The sequence below is a fragment of the Pseudorca crassidens genome, chromosome 2, assembly GCF_039906515.1.
Source record: "Pseudorca crassidens isolate mPseCra1 chromosome 2, mPseCra1.hap1, whole genome shotgun sequence".
NCBI classification, from domain to species: domain Eukaryota; kingdom Metazoa; phylum Chordata; class Mammalia; order Artiodactyla; family Delphinidae; genus Pseudorca; species Pseudorca crassidens.
This window is the reverse complement of record NC_090297.1, coordinates 73,790,190-73,816,199: the sequence shown is the minus strand read 5'-3', so window position 1 is coordinate 73,816,199 and position 26,010 is coordinate 73,790,190. Positions and strand designations below refer to the sequence as shown.

General features: G+C 39.0%; 1 protein-coding gene across 2 annotated transcripts in view; it reads left to right on the top strand.

Moving 5' to 3' along the window:
- The window catches only part of LOC137218913 (uricase), a 126,941-nt gene that overhangs the window by 1,502 nt on the left and 99,429 nt on the right, over positions 1 to 26,010 (top strand). Inside the window, exons 2-4 of one of the 2 annotated variants that reach the window (XM_067726722.1) lie at positions 8,678 to 8,760; positions 16,411 to 16,542; positions 17,399 to 17,556. Coding sequence is in view for 1 of the 2 variants with exons in the window: in XM_067726720.1 (XP_067582821.1) it covers positions 8,740 to 8,760 (21 nt within the window). In the remaining variant the exon portion in view is untranslated. The remainder of the gene's footprint in view (positions 1 to 8,677; positions 8,761 to 16,410; positions 16,543 to 17,398; positions 17,557 to 26,010) is intronic. The other variant, XM_067726720.1, reaches the window with a different exon arrangement.

Sequence of the window (26,010 nt, the reverse complement as noted above, 5' to 3'; positions counted from 1 at the left end):
GTCTATACTGCGTTTTTCACCTTTTTAAGTTCTTTTAAACAGGACATTAAAAACATCAAAACTGTCTTTTAGAATAAGACACCAAAACTTACTACCAAGCCACAACTGCAAAATTGTGATGAGAAGACAAACCTATCATGTTTAGATCCAAAACTGGATTTGAATTGTACAATACAATAGAAAGGAACAAATAGTGTTGAGCTAAAAAATCACTGACATGCAGGTTTGGCTGCAATAATTTATAAAATATTATGCAGTTTATTTAAAGAGGAAAAATCAGATCAAAAGCGAGGAGTTGGAGGAGGATGAGGATGAGGAGGGGCAGCAGGAGGAGACAAACCAACCTTTATCTAAAAAACATAGACTGAAAAAAATATTTTGGAAGTCTCTTCTAGCCTTAATATTTTATCTCCCTACATATAATACATTCTTTCCTTATAAGAATACAAAATAATCCTGAACTAGATAACTGTCTTTAATTTATTCAGTGGTGCCCTACAAATGAGACCAAAAGCTGTTTATGGGCTTCCCTGGTGGCGCAGTGGTTGAGAGTCCGCCTGCCGATACAGAGGACACGGGTTTGTGCCCCCGTCAGATCCCACGTGCCGCGGAGCGGCTGGGCCCATGAGCCATGGCTGCTGAGCCTGCGCGTCTGGAGCCTGTGCTCCGCAACAGGAGAGGCCACAACAGTGAGAGGCCCGCATACAGCAAAAAAAAAAAAAAAAAAAAAGGCTGCTTATAGAGACTGCCTTCATGACTTACTGGTAATAATAGTTGTGTGGGTTGAATAAGACGATTTCTATGATCAGAATAAAATTCTTATCCGGAAGAAATCATAAAAGCATTGATCAATTCAGCAAATGTGTATTTAATGCTACTCAATAAATGAATAGGGTGAGTAAGTATGATGGAAACAGTGGGCTCTATATTCAGATCTGTGTTCAGATTTTGACTCAGATGCTATAAAATCTCAGTTAAATCACATAATCTCTGTGAGCCTCGTTTTCTTCATCTGTAAACTGGGCTAATTATATTACCACATAGGTTGTTGAGATAATGTACATTAAAGAAATACACACACCCAATAAATGCTAACTAGCTATTTTTATTATGTCTAGATCTAGAGACTAAGCTAAACATTGTTGAGAAAGAAAGACATCATGTTTGCCCTCAAGTACCTTACAGTTCAGAAGAAGATAAAACACAATTCTAGTGTAAGTATGCAGTAGTGGTCAGTGTAGAGTGCTGCTTAATATGAGGTCCATTTCTTCCATTTGTTCTTTCTCAGTAACTGCTTCATTGTTCATTATTTTCAGGGCCCACTTCTAATAGAGTATACATTATTTTAAAATAAAACACTTATTTTTGATATTTAATAAATATCTTTTACTTGTTTTAGTTCTGACATTTGGGAGACCATGGAATACAACACTTGGACACCAGATGAGTTCAGTGATCTAAATAAATATATGACCTAAGATTCTGTTGAGAAAATTTGATCTGTATTTTACAATATGACTTAAGCTCTTTATATCACAGAAACCATTCCAAAAGTTCAAAATATTAATCCATTGCATGAGAAAAAGGAATATCAGTTTTAGGGATGGAAGATTTTTTATTTGCAATGTGGTATAACCCTTGGACAAACACAAAGTAATAAATTAACGCTTTCTGAGCTTGAATTATGCCATTCAGTTTGTTGCTCAGAATTGTTAAAAGAAAAACCAAAACAGAGGCCACATTTTGAATATACTTTTTGACCAAACACTCATAGTTAAATAACCAAAACTTAAACTATCCTGATTTCCCCAAAGTACTGACTCTGACCTAAAACAATCCTGATTTCCCCAAAGTACTGCCTCTGACCTAAAACACAAAAGCTTTCTTCAGGTCAGTGTACACAGTGCTACTCCCATAAAAAGACGTTAAGTTTCTAGTAACCAATCACAAAAAAAAAAAAAAAAATGTACTCCCTCATCCATGCTTTATAAATTCAGCTGTAACTGCTGAATGCTGAGCTTCTAACCACCTTTCAGCTCAAATCGCCCTGTTTGTGAGTAGTGTTTCTTGCTTGATAAAATGTTTATATCAAGTAAAGCTCTCCAAATTTTCTTTTGACAGAACAATAGAACTATTACAAAGCTAGCGTCTCATCTGTGAATGTTTCCTTGGTACCCAAGACCTGTTTTGGGCACTTAAACTACTTATCTAATGGAAGTTTGAGAGTTCTCTTTTTCGTTTACAGTATTCTATACCTTAAGTTACCTTAGTGACTAATGAGGTTTGTTTCCCAGACTGTACTGACACAGGAAGTTGGTTGAGAAGTTATTACAAGGATTCCAAGTGTCGATAGGACTCCCACAATGTCAGCTCTCCTTTGAAAGAAGTTAAAGTCCACACGAGTAGAATGAATACAATTTTGTGAGGAGATATTAGAACCACACCCTCTCCTATCTAAAACTGAATTAGAATGACTCAAATACAGGGACTTCTCAGTTACTGAAAACCTGGAGAGTAATTGTGTGGTGAATACTATCATCCCTATATACTCCACACTGTGAAATAGACAATGCATTTCCTGGCCTTTCCAGAAACCAAAAATATATTAGGAAACCAAAAATTTTCCTCCAGAAATAAGTCTTTAGATTGTATCTTTGGAATAATTTCGGATCATTTCCTTGAGACCTTTAACTTTTTTTCGGTAGACTCTAAACTTGGCCATGATGGTGTAGGATGCAAGGACAGTGCTCTCTTTATTTTCCAAGTAGCTTGATCCTTAGCAATAAGGTGAGATGTTTGAATAAACAGGGTTTTTTTCTGCCTGTTAATATTTCCAGAGCATGTAGAGGTCCACCATATCAGAAATGGTGATACATATTTCTGATCCTTACCTGACCAGGGAAAGCAGCACCACAATTAAAATGCAGTTTCAGGGACTTGCATGGTGGCGCAGTGGATAAGACTCTGTGCTCCCAATGCAGGGGTCCCAGGGTCGATCCCTGGTCAGGGAACTAGATCCCACATGCATGCCACAGCTAAGAGTTTGCATGCCACAACTAAGGAGCCCGCCTGCTGCAACTAAGACCCAGTGCAACCAAATAAAAATAAGTAATACATTTTTTTTAAAATGCAGTTTCACTAAAATATCATCTCTTAAAGTAATTTCTTATTGTTTGAGTTCATCAAAGGAACTTCTATTTATTTCTTTGTAAGGTATACTGTGCCTCTGAGTGGTGTTTCTGACTATGGAGCAACCATAAATATAATTTAAATATCAGCCTGGAATGGCTTTTGTATATCTAAGTATCTAGTGTTCTTTTGATTCATTCATTAAACAAATATTTATTAAGTCATACTTTATGCCGGATCCTCTGGCTATAGAATTATAAAACAAACAAACCTATCTCCCTGCCTTCAAAGAACTCCAGTGGGGAGAGCCCAAGTAAGAAAGCAAATCCCAAAAGTATGAGAGGTTCTATAACCACTACCTTGTTTTATAATGAAGGCCAAGTTTCTTCTCATGTCTTCTTCAAAGAGCCAGATTAGGTGTGTTTGTAAGTCCCTTGTTGGTAGCTCAGGATGTATTTCCCATCGATGTTAACCTGCATGTAGTGATTAGATCACTCAGACCAGAGACACAGATACTCATTCATTTATTTGTTTTCAACTGATGCTGTTTATTTTCCCCATATTTGTCTTAATTTTCCATAATCATAGAAAGAATTACTATGTGAAATAAAATATTCTCTACCGTATCATTTCATGAACATAAAATATAGCAAACATTCTATACAATTATCAGAGACATAATATTAAAAATGAAAGCTAATGAAGCATAGTCCTTAGCTTAGGCTAGCAGTTTTCAAACTTTTTGTTTTAGAACTTTTTGTCCTTAAAAATTATTGGGGACCCCAAAGAACTTTCATTTATGTGGTTTCTATCTATCAATATTTACCATGTAGAAATTAAAACTGAGAAAAAATATATTTTACTTAAAAATAATAACAATAAACCCATTATGTGATAACATACACACGTTATGAAAATGACTGTATTTTTCCAAACAAAAAAGCTAATGAGAAGAGTGACATTATTTTACATGCTTTGCAAATCTCTTTTATGTCTGGCTTAATAGGAGGTAGCTGGATTTATATCTACTTCTGTGTTTAACCTGTTGTGACATACCATTTTGGTTGAAGTATATAAAGAAAAACCTGGCCTCAAACAGGTATGTGGTTGGAAAAGAGGAGTATTTAAGAACTTCTTCAGATAGCCATGGATGTTCATCTTTGATATTACATTAAAATTTGACTAGTTGTAAGTTTTTTAAAGATTAGTTGCAGTGTACAATCTGAAATCATATTAAGCAGCTCTTTATGCTCTGTTACATTAAAATCTAATAGTCCATTTTTCATTTTTAATGGATCTTTTACCCATGCATGATTTTGTAATATCATGCATTCACTGGTCATCTGGAAAATATTGGTTCACTGAGTTATGCATTTCTTCTAAAAGTTGACACACTATATTTTACAATATCAAAAAATCACGTTTGTTAAAATCACTACTAGTCTCATCAGAAAAGTCTTCAGGTACTAGTAGGCTGCCAAGCTTACAATGGGGGATAGAGGTTTTCTGAAATTCTGATTTTCTTGAATAGGGGCTTCCTTTGGCTCCAGGTCACTGATGGTAGTACCTATAATGCAATGCAGGGGATGGAAGCAGGGAATTAGGAGATTTGTGAGTGGTGAGGGCCTCTTGTTGATACATACTTCCAATGGCTGTTTCTCAGGCTAGGCCATCTCACTGTTACCTTTTTCATCTATGGACCCCTGAAAATTGCCTGACTTTTCCATTGCCACCATTAGTTAGCTAGAGCCACCTTATCATTAACTTGAAAATATTTTGGGAGTCTACCGATAGAGACAGTCTGAGGGGTGCTTTGTGGGGGTCCTTCTACCCTGTTCATTTGTGCAAGATGCACATCACCATCCCACCCTATGATGGATCATTAGGCAGCATCTTGGGAGAGCCAAAGTTTATACTATTAGCTGTTTCTGACTAAGGTTTTTCTTCTTTTCCAACCCACGATGGAAAAGAATTCATTCTCATAGCCACTCTTCTTCTTGAGGCAATCAACAAACCTTTTCAATTTTTCTGAAGTTTCCTTTTTTTTTCTTATAGCAACCAGTCGAAATAGAGATAAAAGACTCCTTATTCTTTATCCCTTTACACTCTAATAGGGATGATAAGGTCTTACATAATGTTGGCCTTTGGCTCCACAAAAATTGAAAGAAAGCTAAGCTTCATTTAGGGGAAATAACAAAAGTCGGTAGCTTTCCTGGAATTTCCATTATACGAGCCAGTAGGACCTCTGGGACAGAGAGGTAAGGAGATGGAAGAACAGTCTGAGGAACTGAAGACATGTTCATGAGATCAGCATTCACAGCAGTGATGTGGACAGAAACTGCAGAACTGGATTATACTCTTCTCTATTTTTTCTCTAGGTCACTCCTACTTACTAGATTAACTAGGGTAAAAAAGTGGAGATTAGAGATAAAGGACCCCTCAGTAAGTGACCAGGTTCCAAAAGTTTCCACCATGTACCAGTACGCTCCAGGAAGATTTTGTTGATTTAGTTTCCCTACAATTATCCCTTCTTTATTCTAAAGTCTAGAGTTCAGAGGCAGATTAGTATATTCCAAAATTTGCCTTAGTCCAAGGCACTATTCCTATGACAGAGACATGCTAGGAAGTTCCAGGGTTCTCCAGGGAGCACTAGATGCTAGAACATCTTGTATTTGCTAAAACCTTCAGAAGGCATAATAGAGCTAACTTGAAGTATGATCCATGGCCCAGCAGCAGTGGCATCATCTGGAAGCTCGACAGAAATGCAGAATCTCGGGGTCCATACCCAGGCCAACCGAGAGATCCCCAGGTGATCCGTAAACACATTAAAGTCTGAGAAACACTGCTGAAGATGTGCGTTACATCCCCCACCCATATTAATTTCCACTGATCAGTCAGAGGCCTTGTTTCAGGCCAAAAATTTATTGTTGGTTTATAATATTATTGTTAAAAACAATATTATTTTTTAAATGATTACATTGCTTGAAGGGAAGACAGACTGGTGGAACTACTGCAGAAAGCTAATATATTTGTTTTATTTTTCTAACTTAGTTGTTGCACAGACATGAAATGAAATTTAACAGACCCCTTATCTGACTGGTAGGCAACAGATAAATCCAGGGACCTATAATTATACCTTGTCAGAACAAAATAGCTTTATTTTTCTTTCATGCAACTATCAACAAAAGTGATTCCCAAAGTTTAGTACCAGGTCCAGCAGCATCACATCACCTGGGAACTTGTTAGAAGTGCAAATGCCTGGGCTAGCCAAGACCCTCTGAGTCAGGCTCTGAGGATGGAACTCAGAAATCTGTATTTTAATAAGCCCTCTAGGTGATGCTGGTGCATGCCCAAACTGGAGACCCACTGGTCTTGATCCATAATTATCTTCTGATATATATAAGCCGACCATTTAAGGTTTTTTTTTTTTTTTTTCTCTAGTGTCTAAGGTAAGCGTCCTTAACTGGGAACCAAATCAGCCTCTTCCCATGTCTTCGTTTGGAAAATCTAGGTGCCTACTCTAGGTGATACCAAAAGAATGATCACATCAAAATGTTCTCATGGATATACTAAAAAAAAAAAAAAAAAAAAAAGCCCCCAGAACAAAAAAAAACCCCTCTAGAAATGATGATAGAGCTTGTATTGATACAATCGTCACCTTTAGGTAAATAAAAGAGATTGGGCTTCCCTGGTGGCGCAGTGGTTGAGAGTCCGCCTGCCGATCAGGGGACACAGGTTTGTGCCCCGGTCCGGGAAGATCCCACATGCAGCGGAGCGGCTGCACCCGTGAGCCATGGCCACTGAGCCTGCACATCCGGGGCCTGTTGCTCCGCAACGGGAGAGGCCACAACAGTGAGAGGCCTGTGTACCGCAAAAAAATAAAATAAAATAAAAAAATAAAAGATTAATGACTGCCTACAAAACCATATTTAACTTTTTCCAAAGTTAGTTAAGAATCTGATACTATGGTGTGCCCAGGTGGCCCTTGGACACTCAATTCATTTTTATTACTGCTCACATTAATATTTTGACTGATTAGCCTCATTGTCCAGAAACGACTGATTTTTTAAATAGCAGCAGCAAGACGTTAGACACTCCTGCTAAATGCAATGTGATATATGGATTGAATCCTGAAACAGAAAAAGACATTAGTGGAAAATGAATGAAATTAGAATAAATTCCAAAGTTTAATCAATAGTAATATACCAGTGTTGGTTCTAAGTTTTGAAAAATGTACTATGGCAATGCAAAATATTAACATTAGGGGAAACTGGGTAAGGGTATATAGGAACCCTGTATTATTTTTGCAACATCTCTGTAAATCTAAAATTATTCCAAAACAAAAAGTTTCTTAAAAAAATCTCTCCCTGACCCTTGACTTAACAAAACTGTTGCAGTATTACCAGGTAAAACAAATTAAAGAACTGCTCTGCACCAACCCAGGCTGCCCATTTGTAAGTCGACCAACATTGTTTAATTTGTTTTCTTGGGATGCCAGCAAAGCTACTAGCAGTCACAAAACACATTTACTAAATGTATAGGACAGGCAGTTAAAGCAGGAAAGGTGCTTCCTTTATTCTCCATTTCTTGAACTTTTGTGTATACAGTTTCCACTTGAATACTTTGTACTTGGTGATGTGTTGTGTTAATAATAATCCTTAAATCATTTCATGATGACTGTTCCCATCTACCGCCACCCTCTCCAGAGCACTTAATGCAGTGTGCTGCAGGAAGTCGGCATTCAGAGCTCAGATTTCTCTGACTAACTGACTGACTCAATGTGCTACCTGTAATTATATTTTAAAATTTAATCAAGGCAGTTCTAGGAACTCAAGGGGATAAAGTCAAAATCAACTATTCAAGTTAGGTTTGTATTAATTGTCTAGAGTGAATAGACTTCATCAAAACTTGTCAAAATGCAGAATTCATCAGTGGAAACCAGAATATCAGAAATTTAAATCATCCCTATGAAATACAGTTAAGACTGAAGGTGAATAGTTCATGGTGAAGTTAACATTTCTAAAATAAATTTGAGCTGAATAGAAAGTTACCAGTCTTACTTCTTTCGTGCTTTTAAAAAATTGTATTTTAAAGTAATCAAGGACACAAATATTATTTTGCTCTGGTTGTTGATATGAGTTGAGAAATTCTGAAAAAGGCTTGTAATAGAAGGAACCATTTATCTCTCCAGTCTTCCTCAGTAGTATCTATGTAAAATAAAGCCAAAGCTACTTAAAAATACCAAGAATTATGATACAGCTAACCTTAGATATTCTCAAAGTGTTTCTGATATATCATCTCGGTCCTCCTAAAATTCCTATAAGTAGATGCAAGTCAGGAATTTCACCATTTTTCCAGTGGGAAAACGGAAATTCAAAGAGATTTAAAACAGCATCCAGATTAAACTACAAATTGTAGTTCTTAGGCCATTGCTGTTTTAACTTACAATGTGTCATGTCCTTAGGTCCATATTACTTAGAGTAAATGATTAAGTGAACACAACCTCATATAGCTGCATATAACTCATTTTCTTTTCTTGACTCTGCAGTGAATGTTCAGGAGCAAAGCACTTGATGAAGTAAGCTGTGGATCCTTTAAAGAGGCAGATGCATGAAGTTGGAAGCAGTGAATGTGAGAGCAGTATTTGTTTTTCATTTAATTATTTCAACCCATGTTTTCTATTGTGGAGATGATAAAGCTTCATACAATTTTGGCAAAATGAATTTAAGCAAAAATGTATATATTTGATGTATTGTTTCCTATATCTATGACTAACTAGGGAGATTTACCTCAGGGGTTCCCAGTTGTAGTAAGTGGGAAAGAATTATCTTTATGATTTCCTGACGTGAGGTAATAAATTGAAAATTATTTGGTTGACACAATTACAAAACTGTTGGTCAGAAGCCAGGAGAATTATTGATTTCTCTTCCAGGTTTCTTTCTCAGTAACAAAATAGTTTTCAAATACCTGAATAAGATTTTACATTCACACCATTCATGGGGAGATTTAATATTTGAGCAGGTAAATGGAGGTTTACTATCTGAATGGTGCCTTCTAGCCTTATACAAAATGAAGATGAACCTAATATACTTTACATAGCTGATAAAAGGTATTTTCTATTTAATATTTTATCTCAAATGAACATAAACATTTCGGCAATTGTTTTGAAACTAACATTTAACAAAGTGGTCAGGTTTTGATGTTCTAGATAAGAAAATACGGTGTGTTAACTTTTCCAGAGGAACATTATATTGTCATATCAAACACTTAAATAGGAGTCATGGCATTGATCAATAGGCATCTTTATTAAAAATATGTCTCCCTAAACTTGGAATTGTGTTTAATGAACATAGCACATTTAGTCCACATAAACTATTAAGTAAGGTACTTCCAGAGCTCATTTATTCATTCATTCTATATAAATATTTCTCAGCCCTCACAACCAAGCATGGGCCATGTGAGGAAGCCAGAGAAGCAAAACACAATAAAAGGCCCCTATCTGCCAGTAACTTAAAATTTAATGAAAAATCAAAACATACAAACATGAAGTCTTATATCTTAATCCAGGTGTTAAATAGCACTGGAAAAGAACAGTACTGTAAGGATTAGAAGATTATATCTCCAGATACAATCTTAAAAATTAAATGAGGGGAAAGACCTGTGTTTTGGAAACAATGTATTATAATGGTTAGGAACATAGGTTTCTAAAAAAAATTTTTTGGACAACATTATTACCTAAAATCATTCTACTGTGCTTATATCTCTGAGACTTATTTACTACTCATTGTAAGTTTGTACCCTTGAACACCATCTCTCTTAACAGCACCTCATCCCCCCATGCCCTGGTAACCACCATTTTACTCTCTGTTTTTAATAGGTGTAACTTTTTTAGATTCCACAAACAAGTGGTACCGTACAGTACTTGTCTTTCTTTCTGACTTATCTCCCTTAGCATAATGTGCTCAAGGTCTATCCATGTTGTCATAAATGGGAGGATATCCTCCTTTCTCCTGGCTGAAAAATATTCCATTGTGTATATGTACCACATTTTTTTAACATCTTTATTGGAGTATAATTGCTTTACAATGGTGTGTTAGTTTCTGCTTTATAACAAAGTGAATCAGCTATACGTATACATATATCCCCATATCTCTTCCCTCTTGCATCTCCCTCCCTCCCACCCTCCATATCCCACCCCTCTAGGTGGTCACAAAGCACTGAGCTGATCTCCCTGTGCTATGCGGCTGCTTTCCACTAGTTATCTATTTTACGTTTGGCAGTGTATATATGTACATGCTACTCTCTCACTTTCTCCCAGCTTACTCTTCCCCCTTCCCATATTCTCAAGTTCATTCTCTAGTATGTCTGTGTCTTTATTCCCGTCTTGCCCCTAGGTTCTTCATGACCATTTTTTCTTTTTTTTTCTTTTTTAAATTCCATATATATGTGTTAGCATACGGTATTTGTTTTTCTCTTTCTGACTTACTTCACTCTGTATGACAGACTCTAGGTCCATCCACCTCACTACACATAACTCAATTTCGTTTCTTTTTATGGCTGAGTAATATTCCATTGTATATATGTACCACATCTTCTTTATCCATTCACCTGTAGATGGACACTTAAGTTGCTTCCATGTCCTGGCTATTATAAATACAGCTGCAATGAACATTGTGGTACATGACTCTTTTTGAATTATGGTTTTCTCAGGGTTTATGCCCAGTAGTGGGATTGCTGGGTTGTATGGTAGTTCTATTTTTAGTTTTTTAACGAATCTCCATACTCTTCTCCATAGTGGCTGTATCAATTTACATTCCCACCAACAGTGCAAGAGGGTTCCCTTTTCTCCACACCCTCTCCAGCACTTATTGTTTATAGATTTTTTGATGATGGCCATTCTGACTGGTGTGAGATGATATCTCATTGTAGTTTTGATTTGCATTTCTCTAATGATTCATGATGTTGAGCATTCTTTCATGTGTTTGTTGGCAATCTGTATATCTTCTTTGGAAAAATGTCTATTTATTCCTCTGCCCATTTTGGATTGGGTTGTTTGTTTTTCTGATATTGAGCTGCATGAGATGCTTATAAATTTTGGAGATTAATCTTTTGTCAGTTGTTTCATTTACAAATATTTTCTCCCATTCTGAGGGTCGTCTTTTCATCTTGTTTGTGGTTTCCTTTGCTGTGCAAAAGCTTTTAAGTTTCATTACATCCCATTTGTTTATTTTTGTTTTTATTTCCATTTCTCTAGGAGGTGGGTCAAAAAGGATCTTGCTGTGATGTATGTCATAGAATGCTCTGCCTATGTTTACCTCTAAAAGTTTGATAGTGTCTGGCCTTACGTTTAGGTCTTTAATCCAATTTGAGTTTATTTTTGTGTATGGTGTTAGGGAGTGTTCTAATTTCATTCTTTAACATGTAGCTTCTGGTTTTCCCAGCACCACTTATTGAAGAGGCTGTCTTTTGTCCACTGTATATTCTTGCCTCCTTTATCAAAGATAAGGTGACCATATGTGCGTGGGTTTATCTCTGCGCTTTCTATCCTGTTCCATTGATCTATATTTCTGATTTTGTGCCAGTACAATACTGTCTTGATTACCGTAGCTTTGTAGTATAGTCTGAAGTTAGGGAACCTGATTCCTCCGGCTCCATTTTTTCTTTCTCAAGATTGCTTTGGCTATTCAGGGTCATTTGTGTTTCCATACAAATTGTGAAATTTTTTGTTCTAGTTCTGTGAAAAATGCCAGTGGTAGTTTGATAGGGATTGCATTGAATCTGTAGATTGCTTTGGGTAGTAGAGTCATTTTCCCAATGTCGATTCTTCCAAACCAAGAACATGGTATATCTCTGCATCTATTTGTATCATTTCTTTCATCAGTGTCTCATAATTTTCTGCATACAGGTATTTTGTCTCCTTAGGTAGGTTTATTCCTAGGTATTTTATTCTTTTTGTTGCAATGGTAAATGGTAGTGTTTCCTTAATTTCACTTTCAGATTTTTCATCATTGGTGTGTAGGAATGCAAGAGATTTCTGTGCATTAATTTTGTATCCTGCTACTTTACCAAATTCATTGATTAGCTCTACTAGTTTTCTAGTAGCATCGTTAGGGTTCTCTATGTATAGTATCATGTCATCTGCAAACAGTGACAGCTTTACTTCTTCTTTTCCGATTTGGATTCCTTTTATTTCTTTTTCTTCTCTGATTGCTGTAGCTAAAACTTCCAGAACTATGTTGAATAATAGTGGTGAGAGTGGACAACCTTGTCTTGTTCCTGGTCTTAGTGGAAATTGTTTCAGTTTTTCACCACTGAGGACAATGATAGCTGTGGGTTTGTCATATATGGCCTTTATTATGTTGAGGTAAGTTCCCTCTATGCCTACTTTCTGGAGGGTTTTTATCATAAATAGGTGTTGAATTTTGTCAAAAGCTTTCTCTGCATCTGTTGAGATGATCATATGGTGTATCTCCTTCAATTTGTTAATATGGTGTATCACGTTGATTGATTTGTGTATATTGAAGAATCCTTGCAATCCTGGGATAAACCCCACTTGATCATGGTGCATGATTCTTTTAATGTGCTGTTGGATTCTGTTTGCTAGTATTTTGTTGAGGATTTTTGCATCTATGTTCATCAGTGATGTAGTCCTGTAGCTTTCTTTCTTTGTGACATTTTTGTCTGTTTGGTAGCCAGGGTGATGGTGGCCTTATAGAATGAGTTTGGGAGTGTTCCTCCCTCTGCTATATTTTGGAAGAGTTTGAGAAGGGTAGGTGTTAGCTCTTCTCTAAATGTTTGATAGAAGTCGCCTGTGAAGCCATCTGGTCCTGGGCTTTTGTTTGTTGGAAGATTTTTTTTTTTTTTTTTTGCGGTACGCAGGCCTCTCACTGTTCTGGGCTCTCCCGTTGCGGAGCACAGGCTCCAGACACGCAGGCTCAGTGGCCATGGCTCATGGGCCCAGCCGCTCCGCAGCATGTGGGATCCTCCCGGACCAGGGCATGAACCCGTGTCCCCTGCATCGGCAGGCAGACTCTCAACCACTGCACCACCAGGGAAGCCCTGTTGGAAGATTTTAATCACAGTTTCAATTTCAGTGCTTGTGATTGGTCTGTTCATATTTTCTATTTCTTCCTGGTTCAGTTTCAGAAGGTTGTGCATTTCTAAGAATTTGTCCATCTCTTCCAGGTTGTCCATTTTATTGGCATAGAGTTGCTTGTAGTAATCTCTCATGATCCTTTGTATTTCTGCAGCGTCAGTTGTTACTTCTTGTTTTTCAGTTCTAAATCTATTGATTTGAGTCTTCTCCCTTTTTTCTTGATGAGCCTGGCTAATGGTTTATCAATTTTGTTTATCTTCTCAAAGAACCAGCTTTTAGTTTACTGATCTTTGCTATCATTTCCTTCATTTCTTTTTCATTTATTTCTGATCTGATCTTTATGATTTCTTTCCTTCTGCTAACTTTGGGCGTTTTTTATTCTTCTTTCTCTAATTGCTTTAGCTGTAAGGTTAGGTTGTTTATTTGAGATGTTTCTTGTTTCTTAAGGTAGGATTGTATTGCTATAAACTTCCATCTTAGAACTGCTTTTGCTGCATCCCATAGGTTTTGAGTCATCGTATTTTCATTATCATTTGTTCCTAGGTATTTTTTCATTTCCTCTTTGAATTTTTCAGTGATCTCTTGGTTATTAAGTATTGTATTGTTTAGCATCCATGTGTTTGTATTTTTTACAGATTTTTTCCTGTAATTGATATCTAGTCTCATAGCGTTGTGGCCAGAAAAGATACTTGATAACGATTTCAATTTTCTTAAATTTTCCAAGGCTTGATTTGTGACCCAAGATATGATCTATCCTGGAGAATGTTCCATGAGCACTTGAGAAGAAAGTGTATTCTGTAGTTTTTGGATGGAATGTCCTATAAATATCAATTAAGTCCATCCTGTTTAATGTATCATTTAAAGCTTGTGTTTCCTTATTATTTTCATCTTGGATGATCTGTCCGTTGGTGAAAGTGGGGTGTTAAAGTCCCCTACTATGATTGTGTTACTGTTGATTTCCCCTTTTATGGCTGTTAGTATTTGCCTTACGCAGTAGGTGCTCCTATGTTGGGTGCATAAATATTTACCATTGTTATATCTTCTTCTTGGATTGATCCCTTGATCATTATGTAGTGTCCTTCTTTGTCCCTTTGTAACATTCTTTATTTTAAAGTCTATTTTGTCTGATATGAGAATTGCTACCCCAGCTTTCTTTTGATTTCCGTTTGCACGGAATATCTTTTTCCATCCCCTCACTTTCAGTCTGTATGTGTCCCTACGTCTGAAATGAGTCTCTTGTAGATAGCATATATATGGGTCTTGTTTTTGTATCCATTCAGCCAGTCTATGTCTTTTGTTTGGAGCCTTTAATGCATTTACATTTAAGGTAATTATCGATATGTATGTTCCTATTCCCATTTTCTTGTTTTGGGTTTGTTATCAGAGGTCTTTTCCTTCTCTTGTGTTTCCTGCCTAGAGAAGTGCCTTTAGAATTTGTTGTAAAGGTGGTTTGGTGGTGCTGAAGTCTCTTAGAGTTTGCTTGTCTGTAAAGGTTTTAATTTCTCTGTCAAATCTGAATGAGATCCTTGCTGGGTAGAGTAATCTTGGTTGTAGGTTTTTCCCTTTCATCACTTTAAATATGTCCTGCCACTCCCTTCTGGCTTGCAGAGTTTCTGCTGAAAGGTCAGTTGTTAACCTTATGGGGATTCCCTTGTATGTTATGTGTTGTTTTTCCCTTGCTGCTTTTAATATTTTTTCTTTGTATTTAATTTTTGATAGTTTGTTTAATATGTGTCTTGGCGTGTTTCTCCTTGGATTTATCCTGTATGGGACTCTCTTTGCTTCCTGGACTTGATTAACTGTTTCCTTTCCCATATTAGGGAAGTTTTCAAATATAATCTCTTCAAATATTTTCTCAGTCCCTTGTTTTTTTTCTCTTCTTCTTCTGGGACCCCTATAATTCGAATGTTGGTCCGTGTAATGTTGTCCCAGAGGTCTCCAAGACTGTCCTCAATTCTTTTCATTGTTTTTTCTTTATTCTGCTCTGCAGTAGTTATTTCCACTATTTTATCTTCCAGGTCACTTATCCATTTTTCTGCCTGAGTTATTCTGCTATTGATCCCTTCTAGAGAATTTGTAATTTCATTTATTGTGTTGTTCATCATTGTTTGTTTGCTCTTTAGTTCTTTTAGGTCCTTGTTAAACATTACTTGTATGTCCTCCATTCTATTTCCAAGATTTTGGATCATCTTTACTATCATTATTTTGAATTCTTTTTCAGGTAGACTGCCTATTTCCTCTTCATTTGTTAGGTCTGGTGGGTTTTTACCTTGCTCCTTTATCTGCTGTGTGTTTCTCTGTCTTCTCATTTTACTTAACTTACTGTGTTTGGGGTTTCCTTTTTGCAGGCTGCCGGTTCGTAGTTCCCGTTGTTTGTGGTGTCTCTCCCCAGTGGCTAAGGTTCATTCAGTGGCTTGCGTAGGCTTCCTGGTGGAGGGGACTTGTGCCTGTGTTCTGGTGGATGAGGCTGCATCTTGTCTTTCTGGTGGGCAGGTCCACGTCTGGTGGTGTGTTTTGGGGTGTCTGTGACCTTATTATGCTTTTAGGCAGCCTCTCTGCTAATGGGTGGGGTTGTGTTCCTGTCTTGCCAGTTGTTTGGCATAGGGTGTAGCTTGCTGGTCACTGAGTGGAGCTGGGTCTTGGCATTGAGATGGATATCTTTGGGAGATTTTTGCTGTTTGATATTACGTGGAGCTGGGAGGTCTCTGTTGGACCAATTTCCTGAACTTGGCTCTCCCACCTCAGAGGCACTGCCCTGATGCCTGGCCAGAGCACCAAGAGCCTGTCATCCACACAGCTCAGAATAAAAGGGAGAGAAAAATAAAGAAAGAAAGAGATACAAGAAAATAAAATTAAATTAAATAATTTAAAATAAATAATAATTATTAAAAAAAATTTTTAAGTAATAAAAAAAGAGAAGGGAAGAGAGCAACCAAACCAAAAAACAAATCCACCAATGATAACAAGTGCTAGAAACTATACTAAAGAAAAAGAAAAAGAGAAAAACGGACAGATCGAACCCTAGGACAAATGGCAAAAGCAAAGCTATACAGACAAAATCACACACAGGAACATACACATACACAATCACAAAAAAAGAAAAAGGGGAAAAAATATATATCGTTGCTCTCAAAGTCCACCTCCTCAATTTGGGATGATTTGTTCTGTATTCATGTATTCCACAGATGCAGGGTACATCAAGTTGATTGTGGAGATTTAATCCGCTGCTGCTGAGGCTGCTGGGAGAGATTTCCCTTTCTCTTCTTTGTTCGCACAGCTCCTGGCGTTCAGCTTTGGATTTGGCCCCGCCTCTGCATGTAGGTCGCCTGAGGGTGTCTGTTCTTTGCTCAGACAGGACAGGGTTAAAGGAGCAGCTGATTCAGGGGCTCTGGCTCACTCAGGCCTGGGGGAGTGAGGGGTACGGAATGCGGGGCGAGCCTGCGGCGTCAGAGGCCGGTGTGACGTTGCAGCAGCCTGAGGCGCGCCGTGCGTTCTCCCGGGGAAGTTGTCCCTGGATCCTGGGACCCTGGCAGTGCCGCGCTGCACAGGCTCCCGGGAGGGGTGGTGTGGAGAGTGACCTGTGCTTGCACACAGGCTTCTTGGTGGCTGCAGCAGCAGCCTTAGTGTCTCAAGCCCGTCTCTGGCGTCCACGCTGTTAGCCGCGGCTCGTGCCCGTCTCTGGAGCTCCTTTAAGTGGCGCTCTTAATCACCCCTCCTCGCGCACCGCAAAACAAAGGGGCAAGAAAAAGTCTCTTGCATCTTCGGCAGCTCCAGACTTTCTCCCGGACTCCCTCCCGGCTAGCTGTGGCGCACTAGCCCCCTTCAGGCTGTGTTCACGCAGCCAACCCCAGTCCTCTCCCTGGAATCCTACCGAAGCCGAAGCCGGAGCCTCAGCTCCTAGCCGCCGCCTGCCCCGGCGGGTGAGCAGACAAGCCCCTCGGGTTAGTGAGTGCCGGTCGGCACCAATCCTCTGTGCGGGAATCTCTCCGCTTTGCCCTCCGCACCCCTGTGGCTGCGCTCTCCTCCATGGCTCCAAAGCTTCCCCCCTCCACCATCCGCAGTCTACGCCTGCGAAGGGGCTTCCTAGTGTGTGGACAACTTTTCTCCTTCACAGCTCCCTCCCACTGGTGCAGGTCTCATCCCTATTCTTTTGTCGCTGTTTTTGCTTCGCAGGCTCAGTGGCCACGGCTCACGGGCCCAGCCGCTCCACGGCATGTGGGATCCTCCCGGACCGGGGCACGAACCTGTGTCCCCTGAATGGGCAGGAGGACTCTCAACCACTGCGCCACCAGGGAAGCCCCTGTTTTTTCTTTTTCTTTTGCCCTACCCAGGTACGTGGGGAGTTTCTTGCCTTTTGGGAGGTGTGAGGTGTTCTGCCAGTGTTCAGTAGGTGTTCTGTAGGAGTTGTTCCACATGTAGTTGTGTTTCTGATATATTTGTTGGGTGGAAGGTGATCTCCAAGCCTTGCTGTTCTGCCATCTTGAACCTCCTCCTGCATCTTTTTTTTATCCATTCATCTATTGGTGGGCATTTGGATTGTTTCCATATCTTGACTATTGAGGAACATAGGTCTTAGAATCAGCCATATCTGGGTTCCAGTCCCATCTTAATGCACATTTGCTGTGTGGTTTTGGGCAAGTCCCTTAACTTCTCTAAGCCTCTGTTTCCTTCTCTTTTTTTAAAAAAGTGGATAATAAAAGCACCTAGCCCGTGGTATTGTTGTGATGATTAGATAAGATTGATAAAGAAACTTTAGCACAATCTGTTTGGCACTCAGCGTGCTCTCACTAAGTACCTCATATTACTACTAGTAGTCTATTATTGTAATCAGAGAAGATTTCCCAGAGAGGACAAGAGCTAAGGTGAACTTGCTCAATGTGTGTGTTGAGGGTAAACCGTATCTCATTTGTTGCTGTTACTGAGGATAAAATATGTTCAGTGATGCCTAGTTGGAGATGTACTCAATGACATTGGTAAATGCATGGAAATTCATTCATTCATTCACTCGTTCATTCATTTATTCATCAAATATTTCTTGTGTGCCTTCTCATTGCTAGCTACTGTGCTAAGTGTCAGGAGTACAAAGGTAAATAAAACTACTCAGGCTCTTTTTTCATTGAACAAATACATAAATATATGTAATTATTATAATAAGTGTTATGAAGATGTATACTGTGCTCTGAGAGTGTGTAACAAGGGAATACTTGCCTAGTTTAAGGAATAGTTTCTTGAGGAAGTGACGTATGAATGGAACTCTAGACGAGTGGGAAGTGGGAAAGGAGGGGTGGGGAAGGGTGTTTTGGCCAGAGGAACAGCATATGTGAAGGCTGATCTTGGTGTGCCTGAGGCCTGGACAGACCAGAGTGGGTGGAGTACAGAGCAGGGAGGCGGGGCAGGTGAGACTGGAATCAGGACTTTGTGGGCAGTGTTAAGGAGTTAGATCTTTATCCCAGGTGTGTTAATGATAAGCCACTAAAGAGTTTAACCAGGAGTGTTATGTGACAAGATCTGTGTTTTACGAGAGCACTGTGGCTGCTGTGTGGAGAGGGCCAAGAGTGCTGGAAGCAGAGAGGAGTCTCTATGATCGATTGTGTACCAGGTGGTTGAAGGGACTTAATTCAGTGGGATATAAACATGAAAAGATTCTACTTTTGTTGCTAACCACTGTCTTCACATGTGCTGATCCCATTTCCTTTCAAATTCCTTAATGACATCTCTAGCAGATTATCATAGTTTGCAGATCATTTACTGTTATTAAAAAGTCCTGTCTGGCCTAGTCCAATCTTATACCCAATTTAAACCTTTCTCCACCCACCCCCACTCAGTCCAGTTATAACCCAAGGACTGAAAGATGTCTCTGGAAGTTGGGTTGCCATGTGGTCTGTTTTCTTACCTTTTTCTCTGTTCCGTGGCCTATGGGGCCTGAGTGTAGAGCTGGGGAAAGGTTACAAATATCTCCCACTTAATTGGAGCTGCTGATGATATACTCTGTTTGGTAGGCATCAAATGCTGCCTCTGTCTGATGAGGCATTCTTCACAGGGTCATGCAAGGTCCTCTGCATAGTTCTCTGATGTGCGAGGGGCCACCTCTTTTGACACCCTACTTTAGCAATGTACACCACAGCCTCTTGGTGTTGTGGCACCCTCACTTGGGCTCTGGCCCTCTTGGACACCTACCAGCAATTCCCTTCAAGTGTGGCTTTCTTCTTCAGTGTCTTCTGGGAAATCCAACCACTGTGCCACTCGAACTGATGTCACTTTCCTTTATTCTCAAGTTCTGTTTTTCTGCTGCTCAGGGTGGTGCTGAGAGCAAATTAACAAGTCCACTGCCTAAGTAGATGTCCAACCCAGCAAGGAGATGCTTGTATTTCCTTCTTCCACACGTTTCTTGTCTTTACAAGAAATTTGATTGGTTTTATTACCTCAGCATATGTTGAGGGAAAGAGACACATCATTTATCCCCAGGGACTCTCTTTATGTTACTCTAGTGTGTGTGTGTGTATAAAATGCAAAGGGAGGGTGGGGGAGACTGATGCTTGCATTTGCAAAGCTAGTTCTGCTGCTTCTCATTAACCCACTCTTTAGATGATAGGGGTTCCTTGGAGCCTGTTGTTGTTAGCTTTAGAGCTTTGGTGGCAATTCTGAGAACACAGGGAGAGAACAATTTACCAGCCTGAAATATTGGATATGGGAAGTGAGAGGGAAAAGAGTCAAGGATGATTCCCCATTTCTGACCTAGAAAATGGATGGATGGCAAGACAGGGAAAGGTTAAAGCAAAAAAAAAGACCAAGTAGTCAGGGTAGAGGAAAGGCCCTGAGTTTGATTTTGCACATTTCAAGTGTGAGGTGCCTTTTGAACATCTAACTGGAGTTTTCAAGTAGGCAGTTAGACATATGGCCTGGACCTCAGAAGTCTGAGCTGGAGGTATAAATTTGGGAGTCATTTGTGTAAACATAATAACTGAAAGCATTCATATGCATGTAAACAAGTAGGGAGGTTATAGCATAAGAAGAATGGTAGGTCTAAGATTGATTTTGAGGAACACCAACAGTAAAGGATGAATAGAGGAGGACAAAAAAAAAAAAAAGAAAGTTTAGCAAAAGAGACTGAGAAATAATAGTAGAAGAAAAACAAGGAGTACGCGACTGTAGATTGGTTCAAGATAGTGGAGTAGAAAGACGTGCTCTCACTCCCTCCTGCAAGAACACCAGAATCACAACTAACTGCTGAACAGTCATCGATAGGAAGACACTGGAACTCACCAAAAAAGATACCCCACATCCAAAGACAAAGGAGAAGCCACAATGAGAAGGTAAGAGGGGCACAATCACAATAAAATCAAATCCCATAACTGTTGGGTGGGTTACTCACAAACTGGAGAACACTTGTACCACAGAAGTTCACCCACTGGAGTGAAGGTTCTGAGCCACATGTCAGGCTTCCCAACCTGGGGGTCAGGCAACGGGACGAGGAATTCCAAGAGAATCAGACTTTGAAGGCTAGCAGGATTTGATTGCAGGATATTGACAGGACTGGGGGAAACAGAGACTCTACTCTTGGAGGGCACACACAAAGTACTGTGCACATCGGGACCCAGGGGAAGGAGCGGTGACCCCATAGGAGACTGAACCAGACTTACCTGCTAGTGTTGGAAGGTCTCCGGCAGATGCAGGGGGTGGCTCTCGCTCACCATGAGGACAAGGACACTGGCAGCAGAAGTTTTGGGAAGTACTCCTGGCGTAAGCCCTCCCAGAGTCAGCCATTAGCCCCACCAAAGAAGCCAGGTAGGCTCCAACGTTGGGTCGCCTCAGGCCAAACAACCAACAGGGAGGGAACGCAGCCCCACCCATCAGCAGTCAAGTGGATTAAAGTTTTACTGAGCTCTGCCCACCAGAGCAACAGCCAGCTCTACCCAGCACCAGTCCCTCCCATCAGGAAACTTGCACAAGCCTCGTAGATAGCCTCATCCACCAGAGGGCAGACAGCAGAAGCAAGAAGAATTACAGTCCAGCAGCCTGTGGAACAAAAACCACATTCACGGAAAGATAGACAAGATGAAAAGGTAGAGGGCTATGTACCAGATGAAGGAACAAGATAAAACTCCAGAAAAACAACTAAATAAAGTGGAGAGAGGCAACCTTCCAGAAAAAGAATTCAGAATAATGATAGGGAAGATGATCAGGACCTCGGAAAAAGAATGGAGGCAAGAAATGAAGATGCAAGAAATGTTCAACAAAGACCTAGAAGAATTAAAGAACAAACAAACAGAGATGAACAATACAATAACTGAAATGAAAAATACACTAGAAGGAATCAATAGCAGAATAACTGAGGCAGAAGAACGGGTAAGTGACTGGGAGACAGAATGGTGGAATTCACTGTCATGGAACAGAATAAAGAAAAAAGAATGAAAAGAAATGAAGACAGCCTAAGAGATCTCTGGGACAACAATAAATGCAAAAATATTCGCATTATAGGGGTCCCAGAAGGAGAAGAGAGAGCAAGGACCCGAGAAAATATTTGAAGAGATTATAGTCAAAAACTTCCCTAACATGAGAAAGGAAATAGCCACCCAAGTCCAGGAAGCGCAGAGAATCCCATACAGGATAAACCCAAGGAGAAACACGCCAAGACACATAGTAATGAAAATAGCCAAAATTAAAGACAAAGAAAAAATATTGAAAGCAGCAAGGGAAAATCGGCAAATAACATACAAGGGAACTCCCATAAAGTTAACAGCTGATTTCTCAGCAGAATCTCTACAAGCCAAAAGGGAGTGGCATGATATACTTAAACTGATGAAAGGGAAGAACCTACAACCAAGATTACTCTACTAGAGCTAATCAATGAATTTGGTAAATTTGCAGGATACAAAATTAAGGCACAGAAATCTCTTGCATTCCTATACACTAATGATGAAACATCTGAAAGAGAAATTAAGGAAACACTCCCATTTACCATTGCAACAAAACAAATAAAATACCTAGGAATACACCTACCTAAGGAGACAAAAGACCTGTAGCAGAAAACTATAAGACACTGATGAAAGAAATTAAAGATGATACAAACAGATGGAGAGATATACCATGTTCTTGGGTTGGAAGAATCAATATTGTGAAAATGACTATACTACCCAAAGCAATCTACAGATTCAGTGCAATCCCTGTCAAGTTACTAATGGCATTTTTTACACAACTAGAACAAAAAATTTGTATGGAGACACAAAAGACCCCAAATATCCAAAGCGGTCTTTAGGGAAAAAAGCAGAGTTGGAGGAATCAGACTCCCTGACTTCAGACTATACTACAAAGCTACAGTCATCAAGACAATATGGTACTGGCACAAAAACAGAAATATAGATCAATGGAACATAGAAAGACCAGAGATAAACCCACACACCTATGGTCAACTAGTCTATGACAAAGGAGGCAAGGATTTACAATGGAGAAAAGACAGTCTCTTCAGTAAATGCTGTTGGGCAAACTGGACACCTACATGTAAAAGAATGAAATTAGAACACTCCCTAACACCATACACAAAAATAAACTCAAAATGGATTAGAGATCTAAATGTAAGACTGGACACTATAAAAATCTTAGAAGAAAACATAGGAAGAACACTCTTTGACATAAATCACAGCAAGATCTTTTTTGATCCACCTCCTAGAGTAATGGAAATAAAAACAAAATAAACAAATGGTACCTAATGAAACTTAAAAGCTTTTGCACAGCAAAGGAAACCATAAACAAAACGAAAAAACAAACCTCAGAATGGGAAAAAAATTTTGCAGATGAATCAATGGACAAAGGATTGATCTCCAAAATATATAAACAGCTCATGCAGTGCAATATTAAAAAAACAAACAACCTAATCCAAAAAAGGCAGAAGACCTAAATAGACATTTCTCCAAAGAAGACATACAGATGACCAAGAAGTACATGAAAAGCTTCTCAACATTACTAATTATTAGAGAAATGCAAATCAAAACTACAATGAGGTATCACCTCACATTGTTAGAATGGGCATCATCAGAAAATCTACAAACAACAAATGCTGGAGAGGGTGTGGAGAAAAGGGAACCCTCTTGCACTGTTGGTGGGAATGTAAACTGACACAGCCACTATGGAGGTTCTTTAAAAACTAAAAATAGAACTGCCAAACAACCCAGCAATCCCAGTACGGGGTATATACCCATAGAAAACCGTAATTCAAAAAGACACATGCACCCCAATGTTCATTGCAGCACTATTTACAATAGCCAGGTCATGGAAGCAACCTAAATGCCCATCGACAGATGAATGGATAAAGAAGATGTGGTACATATATACAATGGAGTGTTACTCAGCCATAAGAAGGAACGATATTGGGTCATTTGTAGAGACGTGGATGGATCTAGAGACTGTCATACAGAGTGAAGTAAGTCAGAAAGAAAAAAACAAATATTGTATATTAACGCATATATGTGGAACCTAGAAAAATGGTACAGATGAACCGGTTTGCAGGGTAGAAATAGAGAGACAGATGTAGAGAACAAACATATGGGCACAAAGTGGGGAAAGTGGCAATGGGGGTGGTGGTGGTGTGATGAATTGGGAGGTTGGGATTGACATGTATACTGATGTGTATAAAATGGATGTGTATGTGTATAAAATGGATGACTAATAAGAACCTGCTGTATAAAAAATAAATAAAATTAAAACTTCCAAAAAAAAAAACCAAACAAGGATTATGTGGTGGAATAGAATCCAAGAGAAGAGAGTGTTTCATAGAGGAGAGAGTCATCAACGTGTTGAATGCTCCTGAGAGATCAGTTACACTGAGGACTAAAATGTCCATTGGATTTAACAACCTAGAGAACATTGGTGACCTTAGTGACTGTCATTTCAGGGGAGTGAAAATGGAAGTTAGGTCATAGAAGTTTAAAAAGGAGTGTGTAGTGACAAAAGGAAGAGAGAGTAGACAAATCTTTTATCAGTCTGTGGGGGGCAAGACAGTGATAGGGTGGTATAGAGTAGAGGAGGTGGGATTGAGGGAGGATTTTTTAGAGGTAAAGAGACTGAGTGTATTTGAAAGCTGATGGAAAAGATCGAGTACACAGGGGCGTTAGGAAATGAACATACAAGAGAAAAGGCATTTCAGGTGGGATCCAGAGCACAGGAAGAGCAATGGCCTTAGGAAAAAAGAAAGTAAGAAAGGATTGGTATAATTTTATGGAGATGTGTAGGCTTCAGTTTGGGAAAATTGAGGGAGTTTTTGACCCTTTTGAGTAGTAGAAGTAAGGTTGTAAGGGGAGATTTTAGCTAAACTGAAAACAAGAGTATTCATTATTATTGCTTTATCATCATCTGTAGAAGCCGTTAGGTTCCAAATTCCATTTGACTTAAGACATTTTCCAAGGTAACATATCTCTCTCACCTGCCAAGGCATCCTCACATATTGTTCCAAACATGCTGAAACAGCACAGTTATTTTTCCCTAGTCAGTAATCTGATTTAACTCATTAATACACATCCCATCAAAAGCTAAACCATAAGAGATTAGGGAGGAGGAAAGGTAATATTTTAGGATTTCAGTAGTCTTAAGCCTTGATTATCATTAACATCAATAGGCTTGGACCCTGCACTTTAGGGCCAATGCTTATTTTCATAACTACCAAAACATACAATGTCCTTAGTCAACTTGTAATAAGCACAAACTACAGAAATAAGTTTGGATTTCCAAGCATCTTCCCATATAAACAGAGTGACAATTTGGAAACTCCTGAACAAAGTTACAGCGTATTTTATTATATAACTTTTACTGAGTGACCAAAATGCTTAGAAAACCAGGAAAGCCAGTTTTATATGGCTTTCAACTTCATTTCAACTGTTCTTACAGTGAGTGGATAAGTTATTTAAACTTCCTTTAACAAAAGTCAGCTTCAGAGTAAATGAGTTGGGATTCTCTGATACATGACTTCAGGTTAGTAAACTTTGTAGCTCTGATCTAGGAAACAAGACTGACTGAAAATATAAATACTGACTCATGAAGTAAGTAGATTCATTAATTAGTTCTAGTTCCCTATGCTAAATTGGGCAAAATTGTTTTTCACAAAGTTCAAGATTTTTTAAACTCCTGCCTTTTTCCCAAACTAAAAGGCAATGCCTTTCCTCTCTCAGCCACTTCAAATTAAATAACCTCATTGGACTCATATTTGGTTATTTCCCAGTCACTAAGCTCTTGCGTGAGAAAGTATGTTCAAGTGTCCCTGGGTGGATTTGGATTTGTGTTTACCCTATTTCCCCCATTCATTTATCAGTTCCTTAAGGGTCATTCTGTGTTGCAGTGGTTTTCAATCGTTTCTTATGTCCTGATGATTACTTCACCAAAGAATCTGAATCCTACTATCATAGAAACAAACTCATGTTTTCATGCACTTTTTATTATACTTCTCATTTACTGTATTATTTTAATGGCCAAAAAAATTGTGGTTATATGTTAGGGTGTACATTTTATTGCAGTAAGAATGGTGGCTAATCGCATAGCACAGGGAGATCAGCTCGGTGGTTTGTGACCACCTAGAGGAGTGGGATAGGGAGGGTGAGAGGGAGATGCAAGAGGGAAAAGATATGGGGACATATGTATATGTATAACTGATTCACTTTGTTATAAAACAGAAACTAACACACCATTGTAAAGCAATTATACTCCGATAAAGATGTTAAAAAAAAAGAGAATGGTAACTAACATTTATTTAGCACTTTTTACGTGCTAAGCAGTGTTCTAAGTACTTTACATCTGTGACC